At 39.9% G+C, this 15,906-nt stretch overlaps 1 protein-coding gene and 1 non-coding gene across 4 annotated transcripts in view; one reads left to right on the top strand and one right to left on the bottom strand.

Moving 5' to 3' along the window:
* The window catches only part of LOC145437257 (single-strand DNA endonuclease ASTE1-like), a 533,921-nt gene that overhangs the window by 442,079 nt on the left and 75,936 nt on the right, over positions 1-15,906 (top strand). For all 3 annotated transcript variants that reach the window (XM_080314452.1, XM_080314451.1, XM_080314450.1), the window contains exons 2-3: positions 10,505-10,656; positions 10,838-10,936. In XM_080314452.1, coding sequence (XP_080170578.1) covers positions 10,511-10,656; positions 10,838-10,936 — 245 coding nt within the window. In that variant the 5' untranslated portion in view covers positions 10,505-10,510. The remainder of the gene's footprint in view (positions 1-10,504; positions 10,657-10,837; positions 10,937-15,906) is intronic.
* Positions 196-299, bottom strand: LOC145438406 (U6 spliceosomal RNA). Its single transcript, XR_013914937.1, has one exon. It is a non-coding gene; the product is annotated as a U6 spliceosomal RNA (small nuclear RNA).

The raw sequence follows: 15,906 nt of genomic DNA, 5'->3' as shown, positions 1-15,906 counted from the left end.
CACTGATCCCTCGGCCACCATACTTGTGCCCCGGGATACTGGCCCGTCGATGCGGCCTCAGGTCCCGGTCAGACTATGAAGGCCTGGCGACCATACTCGTCCTGGGTAGTAAGAGTGACTGGACAGTAATGGTTCTACCGCTAGGGCTTCGCATCGCCCACAGTCCAACAAAGCGATGCTTGCCGCAATTCAACCATATACTCCCACGCTTTCACGATTTTGCGTGTCATCCTTGCGCAGGGGCCATGCTAATCTTCTCTGTATCGTTCCAATTTTAGTATGTGTACCGCCGAAGCGACCGAAGTGACCATAATTAGTTCGCGTATATTGTCAAATACTACAAATTGAGCTATGCGGAAGGTGCAGAGCTTGATTCATATTGATGCATACCGGGGGGTGTCCAGTTTTCAACAGCATAAGCATTCGTCCACATCAGGGAATGAAAATGATAGTATTGATATGGAAATAAAATATCATGGTATAGCGCCCTCCCCCATATTATAAGGCCCTTAGTTTAGTGGAAGAGTAATACATACGGAGAAGTTGTATCGGATACGGTGTGAACACTTAGCACGAATCGTAAACGTTATTAAAAGATATGGTGGATCGTAAAAATGCCATATTGTGTAGCTTTATTTCCTGAAATTACAGCCATTACTACACTTGCTTTTATACTTCAACACACATGTATGTTCTCCAGACAAAAGAACTGAAACTAATTGGAACTCAAAGTATGATGATGAGAATTGAAAGAGAAATACATAAACTACTTCTAAAAGCGGGAAATGTACTTCATGTCTCTAGTCCAGAAAGTTTCAAAGGTGGTATGCTAAAACAGGTCTAAAGCTAAGAAAGTCAGAGTCCACTTTTCCAGCTTAAGACACGCCATGGACTGCTAGATTACGATATGATAAGTAAATGCTAGATTGCGCAGCATCAGTTTCAAACGTTGTGATGGGCCATATAAACCGTGATGAAATATTTCATATGGGCGTCAATGCAGTCTGAATGGAACCTGTTACTCGGAGGAATCGGTCGAACACTTCTTGTCCAGTGCAGCAGATACGACGAACCTCGAACTTCGCTTAAAGAAGCCGCAGATCAACTAGGCATATGTTTTGTACTGGACAATTTATTATCTGACCCCAGAATGTTCCTAAAAGTATAGTGCAATTTGTAAATGACACTTGTCGAGCCATCTGATTGCTTGTGTACTTAACAAACTGGACTTTATAATGGTACCCTTGAGTCATGCTGCGAAATGACTTCGTAGTCGGTGCACCAATTTTCCTTTATCCAGCCAACCCGCTACCTAAATGATATATTCACCAAGACTTTCGTGAAATCATATTACTCACTCCATATCCACTATGCGCGAAGCGCGACGAAAATCCTTGGCTTTACTCAACTTTTGTGACAATTAAATGTTGATGCTCCGTCAAAACACACCCGAAATTCCTCAGGCTATCTTCCTGATTGGAGGATTAAACTACTTCCACTTGACAAACTGAAAATAGCGAAAAGTAAGTAAGTAGATCACAAAATATTACGAAGTAGAAGTAGTGGTAAATTAGATCTATTTGAGTAAGTACCAAAGTATAGCGGAGAACTACTTGAGTACTTCAGTACCATGCCCTGCCTATACCCTATTATGAGATTAAGGCACAACGACAAAATGGTTAATATCCTCGTGCCAATATGTGACTTGGGGCTACTCAAGTGATTCTGTAGACCAGTGACTAGGGCTGGGAAAAATCGAGCTCCTGAGTGATTCGATTCTGAATCACGTATTACGCTTCGAGTCGAGTCGAGTATTCGAATTTATTATGACGTCACAACAGAATGTATCGTGTCAAAATTCAAATATTTAATTTTTATGCCATCACAAACAACATAAAATGCCTGTTATCCAGCACATTTCAGATACTTTGGCATTTTTTGGACAATTATACCGATTTTATTGTACCGTACTTCTTGACAATGTTGTGGTGTGATCACGACTTCGGAAATGTTATTTCTAGTATTGTTCGTAGCTTTTATGTCTCGTAGGTTGCGATACGGCAAATAAAGGTTTCAAGGCTTCCTCAGTGGAAAATAGTATTAAAACTATAATTCTCACTAGTAAATTACCTTTTAGTGGCAAGGAGGGTAAATTTTAGTACTCGAAAAAGTCGGCTTTTACTACTCGACTCGAATCATTAAAATTAATACTCGGTTCAGATTCGAGTACTAGAATCATTGTGCCCAGCCCTACCAGTGATTCCCAAACTGTGTGCCGCGAACATTTTCTGAGTTTAGAAAATTAACTGTAGAACTATATTGAAAAAAGCCTGAAGCGTAGTATACGTGACTTACAGACGCTTTATCTTCTTCAGAAGCTGATAAATAAGCATAAGTGACTATGAAATCAGTTATGGCATCCTAATAAATCAAGCAATTTTTCCGCAGAAGAGCAGCTATTTGATTTACGGAAATTTAAAGCTATTTCTTCAACAGAAATTGGGTGATTTTTAGCTGTCTTCTGGCAAATCATATTCCATAATCAGTGCAAAAGCAATCAATATTGCGTTAAAATTTGCATCTTCATGGCTAGTTGGCCATGACTTATCTTTGTTGAGTGAAATTAAAAGCTGTAGACGAGAGTCACTGCTTGGAATTGATGAAAAAATGCGGGTTGTTGTTGTTGATTATGTTTGTTTGGCGATTACAACGCAAGTGGTTTTGTTCGCCATATCCAAAAATCATTTCAATATCTAAAGATGTGCATTACAAAATGCGGGTAAGTTTGTGAACAATTCAACGTCCTTTCTATGGTATATGTTCTGTTCATGTAATAAAATAACGTCGATATTTTTAAGCATCTTTTCTCGGTCCAAGTGTGCCGCAAGAGTTTTATAACTTTTGTAGTGTGCCACAATCCGAAAAAGTTTGGGAACCACTGCTGCAGACACTTCCATAGTGACTTCAACAGGCGACATGCAGATGATATTTTGAGAGCTGAAATTCATATTGGAAGACCTTTTCTGATGATGTCCAAGGCCACATTATGGAAAGTCTGAGAAGAAATAGTTTAGCCAATAATATGGTGTCTCAATCAAATGTTTCAATTTAGGGCATTGGTTCCTAACCTTGTCTCTACCAAATATACTTGTATTTGGGAGCTACAAAATTAAATCATCAGATTATTTGTTAATCGTATCATAAAGGATGATACTATTTGGTGTTGTCACCTCCATTCATGTTGAAGTTAAGAACTTGGTGCAGTACTAAATTTATTAAGCACAAGTCTCCACCACATTTTCAGTTGATTTAGTAGTCACACAAAGCAATAAAACAAAACCCGATGCAATTAACTTCCCATATTGCCAATCGCAGAGGAGAATTCGGGATGCATTGATCTATCTCCTCTATGAGCCCGTAGGCCTTGCCGATGGTTGGTATAAAACCTGAATTTGATCCCGAAAATAGCACATAAAATTATACCGTTAATTAGTCGAGTGGTCTAATAGTGAAGTCCAAACCCAAAACCGGATTTCGACCACTTGGCACTTACCCATTGTTTTTACTGCAGTCCTTAAAATAGGGGGGCGCCAGACCCAGAAACTTTTTGAAAGGGGCGCTGGAGAAAAAGGTCAAGGACCACTGATGTAGAGTAATGGTTCTCAGACTTTTGTGGACACCGTCCCATTTATGACAGTGAAAAATCTCGCGAGCCCCTTATCGCGACATCACAACATAATAAAGAGAGCAATCAGAATGCAATAACAATACCAACGGATATAGTTGGGGGAATAGAGGGAATAGAAGGTAATGGCTGTTGATGGGAGAATTCGAAAATACGAAATTTGGGCAATAGACAGAGCAATAACCATGAGCTGATTTAATTCTTTGCACTGCATATGTGTGTGTTGCACAGAAAGACAGTACAGTATTTGTTGAATCGTTAGGTATCGAAATACTGTACATTACAGCTAAGCCTAAAGTAAAACCTATGTGCGTTTTATGCGATCCGTTTCCTGTACTTCAGTGTAGAGTAGGCTAGGGCCAAGGTGGGTGTCTGATTAAAACACAGCTTCAAGTCGTTTCGGTACCCTCCTATCTTTTCATTACATCGCAATCGTGTCGTGTATTGATTTGAAAAGAATAATAATAGAAAAAATGTTGATGAAGTAGTACATCTGCAATTCATTTATTACGAAATAATATATATTTTATTGAGTTGTCTGCACACACTCATCCTACTCATGACCGTGCAATGAACATTTAATTTACGATTCATTTGGACTAAAGTGAGCGGAACAAAATTTTCAACTGTTGACTGTATTTCAATAACTTTGCTACGCACTGCACAGTGCACATATTCATACTCATGAGCGTGCAATGAACATTTGATTATCGATTCATTCGCACAAAAGTAAGTGGGATTAGAGTGTCCATTACTCACTATATTTCAATAACTTTGCTATGCACAGATGACTTCCGCGAGTCGTTTGGTCAGATAATAATCAATTGCTCAACCAAAAGAACGTACCTTGACTGGTTGAATTAACAACGTTTCGGAATTATGTATTATCGCAGATAACCTACGTTGGGAGTCGTGCATTTGCATGGTGTGATTTAATTGTAGCACCGACATGCGACTATAGGACAACACTATGATGCAGAGTTGTAGAATATTGATGAGGACCGTGAATATACGTGAATGCCGGCAGCATTTCTTACATAGACCCTACGCCATTGCATGAAATTATGGATATTCACGATGAAGTTTTCTTCAGCAGTTCGCACATTGGCGCAGTCATGTCATCTCTAACTGAGATAATCAGATACCATTATTCAATACAGCTTACTGGACGTGGCCAGTAACCAGCTTTCGAAGTATTCCAAGTATATGTTTTGACTACTTGCAGTGGCGTGGCGTCCTATGCAGCAACCGGGATGTAGCCTCACCTAACATTCTGTACTCTGACAAGACCGACAAGATAGCGTTATGGCCCGGCTTCTTGATCGGTAGATCGTGGGTTCGATCCCCGGCCGGGTCAGACCAAAGACCTGATTAGTAACACTGGTATCCATGGCTTCCCTGCTTGGCGCTCATGCATTACTGGGATAGCATGGAGGGGTGGTGCATGACTTAGAAAGCCGTAAAGGCTATATCTGCACTTCCTTGTCCGGTGGCATATGCAGATGCACATCATGCACTCATGGTATGCATATGCGCAGATCGTGTGTACGTGTATCATGAGCCGGTGTATATGCCGCAAAAACATCCAGGACAAAAAAATAAACTACGTCCGTCCGTCCTTTAACAATTGTTTACCATTTATAAACGCGCGGCAGAAATAGCATTATCTTATGCGTAATATATTACTCACGCCCCGGTAGCGCTCATAACAAGCTTCACCTGTATATTCTCTAAGACGCTCACAATAAAGAACCACCTATTATTATTCTCTCTATTCATCGTATTACCGAGAAGGCGGGGCCCGCATGTACGGTATAACAATTGTATCAGTTTTTGAAATTCGTTGCTGTATTATGCGCATCATGTCGATTATCACGGTGTTCGGCACCATATCAAGTCTTGAAACGTGGCATGGTATATTGTGATGGTGGCATCTTACACTGCTTTAAGTTTCAGGGTTGCTTTGCTACTCAAGGGTTAGGGTAGTAATTTCGTTTCCAAAGTCGAGTTTGTGCTGATCCGTCATGCATTGCAAATATATTTTACTCAAAAGCTAGTATTGGTCTCGAATGATTTTAACGATGTTCCATACCTATATCGGTAATAAGATTTGACACGGTATGTCTTGATTTTCGTTTAGAACCCTGTGTTAAGTCTCAAGGTTGACACTCGATGATTAGAGCAGTAATTTCGTTTTCGAGTTCGAGTGAGGTAGAGGTTTGCGCTGATCTGGCATTGCCACCACATTGCAGATTTTACGCAAAAGCCGGTGTTGGTATCTGCTAATGTTAACTGTATTCCATACTGAGATAGGTGATGATATTTCGCATGGTATATCTCGATGATCTCATGAGACAGTTTACCAAGATTCTCGGTTCGCATTTAAATATTTACTCAATTTTATGTTCTGCAATGTCCATTTCACCGTGAAATTGTGGCCTTCAAGTCATTTGCTTACAATCCCCTATCAAGTGCGATAGCTATTTCGTTTTCGAGGTCGGCTAACAACTGATCCCTTGATCAGCCTATTCCTCAATACGTTTTACGTAAAATTCGGTGTTGGTCTGTCTAAGCCAGGGGTGGGCAAACTACGGCCCGCGGGCCGCATGCGGACCTCCACACCGTTCTGTGAAGCCCGCGAGAGTATAAAGAAAATAAATGAAAATATTGATAAAATGCGTACTAAAACTCGAATTAAAGCTGGGATTCGAATAAATTTTTCTTAGTACATTTCACCATGATAATCCTAAGGCATTGGTTCTCAAACTGGGGGCGCACCCCCCCCCCCCCTTGAGGGGGTGAAAGCATCTAAAGATGGGCGCGAAGGTAAGCTCAACTAAAAATATTTTTCGCGCTTCGCGCGACTTACGTTCCATTCATACTGGTACTCTGTATTTTAGTCAGAATTTCATATTTCAAAATCTCCCATCCACAGTCGTAACCTTCCATGCCATATAACTATCCGTTAGGTTTGCTAGCATCGGTTGGGTTTTGTGAAATGACGATAAGTGGGGCATGAGCTCTTTTACCATCATAAGGGGGTGGAGTGGCGTGTCTTAAAAAGTTTGAGAACCACTGCACTAAGGTGAATACTTCGTATATAATTTTTTATGTTTAATTTCTAGCGCGACATCCCGATCTCAAGGCCCCCGTCGGTTGAAAGGTTTCAACTGCTAAACATCACAGAAATCCTAAACGAGAATTGCATAATTCGGATCACTTGTGTGATTACAGATTGGCCAATCCAGTTTTAATTATTTCAGCGATGTGCTTATAACACACGATTCGCCCGTGCCTTAGGTAGATTCGTTCTCTGTGTGCGCAGAATTAGGGTATTTATATTTTATCTACAAAAAGTAGAAGCGTGTTTGAAGCTAACATGGTTATGATGCTGTCAGTATTGTGTGTCTTGGAGTAGGAACTGATCCAAAAGTGGAATTAGCAAATCTATGAAGGGATCGCTGCTCGCATATTCAAATTTTATTCCTGTTCTGAGAATCGGGACAACCTACTTTCATCTCTATAGTTCTGACTAATTGGTTATTGAGGTCCACCAGCCTATGAAATCTCGCGACTGTTTCTGACGCGTGTACGATATCATCAAAGCAATGTTTAGATTGTTTTAAATAAGCATATATATTATCTCCTTGTCCTCACTATATAATCAAATACCCATATTGTGTTTTTGGTTTATAATCCCAATTTTATAGAGTGCGGCCCGCGAATGGATTCAGTTATTGAATGCGGCCCGCGAGCTCAAAAGTTTGCCCACCCCTGGTCTAAGCAGTATTGATTTTAACAGTGTACCATACCCAAATGCGTTATGAGAGTGCGTATGCTATATACATCTCGATGATGCTACGCAACAGTGTACCAAGTTTACGGCTTTCATTCACGTATTTATCAGAGATGAGCGGATTTGAAATTTCTATGTCCTAATCCAATCCAAATCCGAACCTTCAAATTCATATCCAAATCCTAATCCATAACTTTTTCATATTCAAGTCCATGTCCAATCCTAATCCGATTCCAACTGGAAATTCAGAAAAAATACTAATTTATGCAATGGAGGGATTCGAAAATTTTCTTTCACAACCAACGATTCACCTGATTCAAGATAACTTAGTAACCATAAGTACCTTATTAACTGATCTGAATAAAGTTTGTCGCCATTCGCCACACGACATTTCAATCTCCCAGAAAATAGGTAAATCCAATCCAAATCCTAATCCGTTCTGAAAAATATGTCTAATCCAAATCCAATCCAAATCCGACAAAATTTCACAAATCCTGTTTTTTCAAAACCTAATCCTAATCCATGCTCATCTCTGGTATTTATACGGTAATATATTTTTCAATGTCGATTTCGCAGCAGACAGTAAGCGGTATGTTTTGTGTCACGGTCTCCAGTTTCAAGGCTTGATCCCCAGTCTTTTGTTGTTCCGAGACTGACTTTCCGGGGCTGTTACCGTCTTAGTTTTTCAAAGACCATAAAAAATGATGTGTGTGATGTGGATTCAATATGACAGGCCCAATACATGAGATAATAATGGCATATGTGTCTGAAACTCGTTAACCTTTCCCGTTACGCTATACAGCAGGGTTGGCCAACCTTTTCGCCTCGAAGGGCCACATGAGCCTTACGAACCGCTACGACGGCCACTGGAATGTCGATGACCATGTTTAGTCATCCGATAGCAGTGAACCCGACTTGGTGACGACAATGATATAAATATATTTCATTTATTTCATGTATATATCGTTTGGTAACGATGAAAACAAGACTTAACTTCCGCATTAAAATCCATACCAATGATGTTATGAAAACTCAGTGTACATTCTTGTCATAGCCATTTTCATTGACTGAATTCGGTCCATCTTATTGATACTTTCATTTATTATTTTGGTCCATTCAAAGCAAGAAATCAAATTGACAATAAATCGCGCGGATTGCTGAGAATATAACGAATATTCCACTTGACCATATACGAATATTTAAGAAAATATGGCTGGCCACTGGCTACGTCAATGCAGTGGAACTGATATTTTACTCATCAACATCTCAAATTTTGCGGTCAGGCTAATTACACCTTTGGTTGGCCTTGCAAGTTCGCAATACATTAATTACCTGGGTAATTTATTTTTGACAGTATAACTAATTTCGAGAATTACCTCGCGGGCCACTCAAAACCTTCCCGCAGTTTGGCCGCCCCTACTATACAGTATACATATTTCGAATTATATAGCCATAACTGCAGATTGTTCATCAGGTTAAGTGCGAACATAAATCGTGTGGAATCTTTGCTCCGTACGCCGTTTATGCAGTTTCCTTTAGAGCAAAAATTAGAGGCAGAGGTCCTTATCAGCCTAGAAATTGTCCATTGATCCAATCGTGATCCAGGTGGCAGGAAAGTGCACTCTTACCTTCTTTCCCAGCGTATTTCGAGAACAATAAATGGCGGACTTATTAGGTAAGGAGAAGGACACTTTGCTATACACTTTCACAGTGCTGGTGCCAGAAGCAGTATCTCTAGTTCAGGGGTGGCCAACTTTTTCGCCGAGAGGGCCACATTAGATTTACGAACCACTCCAGTCGAATGTTATGACCTTTTTCTAGATTTCCGATAGGAGCGAACCGGATTACGTCACGGGGAAAACAAGACTAATGTCAATGCACATCAAAATGGATAACAATTATGACATGAATATGCAGTATGCACTGTGCAGCGCGAAATTATTTCAAAGTTAATGAATTAATTCGGTCAATAATGTTTTAATGTTACTTGCATATATCGCGGGCCGTGAATGTATACTGCTGGGCTCATTTGGCAAAGACAGGATTTTTCAGCGCTTGGACATATGAATATTGAAGATTTCGGGGAACATGCGTCTATCATTTATCCAAAGGTTTCATCGCCATGCGAAGTCACTCATAACTGCAAGGCGAATATAGTTAGACTAACTTCTGTAAATTAGGCTAATGTTTAATGTTTAGGGGGGTACCAATTAGGGATGATGTGAACGTGAGGTTCGCGTCCGCGTTCTGCGTGTGAACCCCAGAAATTGAGAGGTTCGGGTCTGCAAACGAACCTTATAGGCTCTGCACTGTGCCCTTTTTTCAGATATTACAATTTTTCAAGTAGTTATAACATCCTTGGTTGAAATTCTTTGCATATCAACTTCAGACCGCTCTATTCATGGCGCTGGCAGCATTAAAAATCAATACTAAACGGATATGCAACATTGTTAATCTCAAAAACGTTAGTTGTTTTGTTTCATCTTGATTTGATAAATCTATTGTTTCATAAAAAATCAAATCCGTGTGATTTGGGTGTGGGCTACTGTGTAACCTGTATATGAGGTAACATCGGTAGCAAGTACAGAAACCCTCAATATCAGTGTAACAATAGTCGGACGCCGAATATACATTGCCCGGTCTGGCCTAGGCTGATACGGCGTAAGCCCAAATTCCCTTGCATGCTCTCGTCGAAATTGATTTGATCGGATTATTATAGCATGTGATTGCTCCATTTGATTCATTCGGCGACGTTTAAAAAGTCAGCACGTACTTCCGCATCGTAGCATATTGTGTCCCGAGTTGTCGCTAGGTATCGTTTACATTCATATATCAGTTCACTGAAATGTAACTGCCTACTTCCACTACTTCCTAGAGTGGTTGTGATTTTAGACCTTTAATTCTACTGAACAGTTTCCAGTTTTTAGGCAGAACTAGTCAGCTAAAATATTTCCTTTCTCACTTACTTGCCTACCAAAGATGACTTTCTTTGATCATCTGCGCTAACTATATATATTTACTAGTGAAATATGGGCATAAGGGGTTTAGAAGGTCTCATTCGTGCTCGTCAAGACGAACTACTTGATGACTTGAAACTATGCGATTCAACAGTGATCATCGATGGCCTCGAACTGTTGTATTATTTATATTTTGACTGCGTCAAAGACAATGGCAGGTAGGGTCGATACCTATATCCATCGGAAGATCACGGCAATTCGATCCCTAGGTTGTTCATATTTTTCAACTTCTAGAAGTATTCTCATTCTGCGTGGTACTTGGATCGCAAATATATTTTTCAAAATTGGATCACAAGCTACATGGCTATATCGAATTTTACCATGACAATTTTCTTTCAGATGTGGAGGCGAGTATTCAGATCTGCGAAAAGTCATTTTCAGCTTTTTCGACACACTGAATAATCGCTGTAAAGTCCGCTGCTACGTCATTTTTGATGAGTGAGAATCCATACTTCATACACGATGTCCTTGAATTGTTATTGATCTTTTTTCGGTGATACGATTGTTGATTTACAATGTACTTTTGTGACGAGATAGCGTAGTGGTATAATCCACAGCCGCAACACCAATGGGTTGTGGGTTCGAGTCCGACCGAGGTCGACTCCAGAATTCCTATCTAAGCGCTTGAGGTTTATCTATATATGATCCTCCTCGCCATATCCTCCGTGTAAGCGGTGTCTTATAAAAGCCTCAAAGTGAGCCGTGCTACAAGTCGGAAGTTACGGAATAAAAATGAAGAAATTGTCCTGGTGTAAATGACCACAGTAGACTAATCGACAAACACCATGAACACCTCAAACAAATGTTCTTTCTAATTCTCTGCTAGTGGCTGACGATTACCCCCGACAAGTGTGGCGATATAGCGCGCTGGTAATTTCCACAGCTGCAGCACCAATAGGTCGTGCGTTCGAGTCCGACCGAGGTCGACTCCAGGCTCCCTTCCCAGGTGTTGGAGGTTTATCTAGGCTCATCGCCACATAACCTGTGTAAGCGGTGTCTTACAAAAGCCTAAAAGTGGGCCGTGCTACAACCTACAAGTCGGCAGATACGGAATCAAAATAAAGAAAATTGGCCTGGTGTAAATGACCATTGCAGTCGAAAACAGCACGAATACCATACACAAACAAACAAACCCCTGACGAGTGTCGGCCGAAAATATCCGAGTTCATTCACGAGTACATAATCTTGTTTACGATAAACGCACACCCCTAAAACGCCTCAATTGCTCTATTTACCCCTACAAATTTCACTTTGTAGAAAGCAGTGTTGACTCGAGTCAGCTTTTCCAGATGACTTGACTTGACTCGAGTGACTTTGCTAAAAAGACTTGATTTGACTTGACTCGGCGAGTCGGCGTCTCAGAAATGTGGATTGTCTCGTAACTCGAAGCAAAGTTTTCGAGTCGATTTCAAGTCATCAAATAATAGGTGTCAACTACGTAGATGTGCCTGTACGAGTGCACGTACATGCTCTTGACACCCAGACATGATATGTGTGAGCAGAGCAGTGAGCACTGAGCAGCCAGTCATTCAACGAGCGCGCAGCGTGTTTTTAGTTAGCCTCCGGGCCGAGTCGCATATAAATTGACTACAAACGTAGTGACTAGTGATCAGATCATAGCTTACGTTGTGTTAGACAAGTAGTATTATATCTATAGCAGTGTCTTTCTGCTCAGTGCTAATCTTCACGAATCTATTGCATGATATGACCGATATAATGATTCATAGATTTGTTTTATTCGACACCAATTGGCACAGACTTAAATTGCATATATTTTAAGTGTAGGTGGATTATGTATAGCGTCATGTCAATTTGTTTTGACTTTCCGATGTTTCATATTCTATCATCTGTTTGGCGGACAGTTGTCGACGTGGCCTACGTATATGTGAGCCATACAACTACCCATTGAAGGTGTAATTAACACGATATTCTTTACTCGATTCGTAATTAATAGTAAATCAATCTCCACTTCAATCATCTTGCAAAATTCAATGGCTTGAATCCATGCCTCGAAATTCGAAAATTCGGCATGAGTTCGAGACTTGACTTGACTCGAGTCACCTCCGAAAATCGAGTGACTTGGCTTGACTCGAGTCACCTTCAAAAATCGGGTGAATTGACTTGACCCGAGACAAAATGTGCAATGGCTCGAACTGACTTGTGACTCAAAGGTAATGACTTGATCCCAACACTTCTAGAAAGTGTGTGGCAAGACAGCGCAGTGGTGTAATCCGCTGCTGCAACACCAATTGGTTGCGGGTTCGATTCCGACCGATGTCGACTTCAGAACTTCTATACCTAGGTGTTGGGGGTTTATCTAGGCTTCTACTCGCCAACTCATCCGCGGAAGCGCTGTCTTACAAAAAGCCTAGAAGTGGTCCGTGCTATAAGTCGGCAGTTACGGAATAAAAATGTAGATTACTTGCCTGGTGTAACTGATCATAATCGACAAATGCCATGAATACCACAGAACAAAACGAAAAACTTGTAAAAAGTAACTCGACTCTTTTTGACTTTTATACTGCGCAGAAATATATAGTTGACAATGAAAGCCCACATGTCATCCTCAGCTATGCAATCAATATTAACATGACCTGAAACGAGATCTTTGTTTGTAGAAAAAAAAACAGTCATTCAAGCCTAGAAATTGTGCTTTCGCACAACGGGAATATATTTTCTCCTGTACCAATTAGTCATTTTATCAAGATAAAAGAGGAGTATAAAGCTATCAAATTTTTCATAGAATAGCTCATCTAAGCCTACAATACTCTTATGCGTCTAGTCTCTTTCGGCTCGTAAATGGACAATTTTGAGCCGGGTCAACAAAGAGAGTATATGCTTAGTATCGTCATCAAATGAGAAGCTCAAAGCTGGTGTCTTTTATGGGTCTCTGATGCGAGTATTGAGAAAAGCCAGAGGTGGTCAAAGTAGTCACCGTCGCTACTCGAGTAGAAGTAGAAGTAACGCCGGAATTTCTACTCAGGTAAAAGTAGACGTGGTGGTTCACAAGTAAGTAAGTAGGTAGTTATTCGACGCTTATTTGTGCCTACAAAACTGAAAACTACCAAGTAGAAGTAGAAATAGTCTAAAATCATAAATACTTAGTAGTAGTGCGAGTAGGCAAAATCTACTTCCAAGTACTTCAAAAAGTATAAGTACTTCGTTACTGACCACCTCTGTAAAAAAAACCATTTCCTATTTAGAAATGAGCGCACGGCATGGAATTCCTTCTAGGATGTAGGAATTGAAATTACGTATTGCCCGTAAATCGACATTGTGACTTCCAAATACCTCGTTTTGGGGGAAAAACATCACATGCAATTATTACATAAAGAGTTCCTGTAAGTAGGCATGTTTCAGTTGTTGCATCACTAGTATGCTTAATTATTTTGCTTGTAATGGCTATTGTATCATCGGTCCCCACCCCACGAATTTTATCCACGAATCGAAAAAAAATCCACTCGAAGAAGGATTGAATAAAATAATATGTGCCATTATATAGCCTGATAAAAGCCCTACACTTCACACTAAAAATGATTGCTGGTTTGTTCGTGTTGAAGGTTACAAAGAAAAATTTATGATCGAAGTTTAGTTTACACCCCCCAAAACAGAAAACATCTGTCAGAGACCCCATAGCCCGCGTACGTCGAAATTTTTTGTATGTGAGGAAAGATTTTGCCAGCATGCAATTGTAGACAAATTCACGGAGTGTAATCATGGAATTATCATAGAGAATTTGTTCAAGCATTTTCGGTCCCAGTGATCCATCGGTACCACATCTCTCCTATATTCCAGCTGATTATTTAATACGTGGTTGAATTTAAAGTGACTGAATTAATGCAACGTTATTTCAGTATATAGGTAGATACTTATACATGATTGTAGTTTATTCATTACATAGTATCCGTGGCAACCTCCAACTATCATAAATCCAATGCCCCTAAAAATAATGATGATGCTGTATTTTGATTTGAAAGAGTCTTCAGTGTGTAAAAATAACAAGTAGATTAAAGTTCTGAACTGTATGATACGACTGAGTGGTACTTTTATCGAGCCCATACAGCGAAAATGTGAAGTTGTAGTCAAAATAGACCCATGGTTTATCTACACAAAGACAATTTGAAAATAAAACAAGTTCATATTCGGAATCAGTGCCCTGCAGAACCTCCAAAACCACTCATACTTTGTCTGCCTGAAAAGATGTGTAGACTAGTGCAATCAGTCGACCTCAATGGTGAATATGCCCGGTGGTGACTCGTAAATATAACAGACAAGCAAAACCCCGGAAATTCTGAAAAGCGGTATTCTGTGGTGACTCACATTCAAAAAGTGCCATTCTGTGGTGACTCGTAAATGTAACAAACAAACGAAACACAGGAAATTCAGAAAAGCGGCATTCTGTTGTGATTTGTTTCAGTAACTGACTCTGTCGATACGCAATCTCTGTATTTCGTGTAACAATAGATTATGTGTATCCTGCTGTTTCGGGTTACAATAAATCTCAACTGATGTGGTGTATCCGTGCATATGTCTGGTTTTTCACGTGTCGATTTGAAACAGGTGTTCGAACACTCCAACTCGCGCAGTGACCTCAATATTTCGTGCAATAAATGACTCTGGAATCGTGGAGAGTCCAATAAATAACTGTGGTGGAAGTGGAAAATAATATATTTTTCACAATTCTGCCACTGTTTTGCATAATAGTATAATGTGATTATCAACTTATATTTTACAAACTCATGCATTTGTAATAATCAAGGCTAAAGATTAGGGCTGGGCAAAATCGAGTGCCAGAGTGATGCGATTCAGAATCACGCATTTTGCTTCGAGTCAAGTATTCGAGTATCACTCATTATGACGTCATAACAGAATCTAAAAATTCAAATTTCAAACAAGTACCTTTTATGTCTCCCTAAGATTATAATGTCTGTTATCCATCACTTTAAAGATGCTTTGTTAATTTTTCGACCATACCGATTTCATTGAGCTTTTGGACAATGTTGTGGGATGATCAGTACTTCGGAAATGTGTTATTTCCAGGAACGTTCGTACCTTTGTACCATATGTTTCGCATGCTTCGATACGACTAAGCAAGGGTTTCAAGGCTTCCTCAGTTGAAAATACTATCGAAACTATAATCGTCATTGGTAAATGAACGTTCAGTGACGAGGAGCGTATAATGTCAGTACTCAAAAAATCATCTTTTACGACTCAAATCGGATCATTAATATTAATACTCGATTCAGATTCGAGTGCTCGAATAATTGTAGTACCACTAAAGATGAAACAGCAACATTGTTAATATTGAATTCACCAACCCCAAAAAGCATATTTTTAAAACTGGTGATGGGATGTGAAATACAATATCAGTATATCACAATGTACATCGTTTTCTATGACCTCGATAC

Source organism: Botryllus schlosseri, chromosome 4 (assembly GCF_051294905.1).
Source record: "Botryllus schlosseri isolate E-star chromosome 4, Bs_hap1, whole genome shotgun sequence".
NCBI lineage: Eukaryota > Metazoa > Chordata > Ascidiacea > Stolidobranchia > Styelidae > Botryllus > Botryllus schlosseri.
This window is presented reverse-complemented; position numbering and strand designations above follow the sequence as displayed.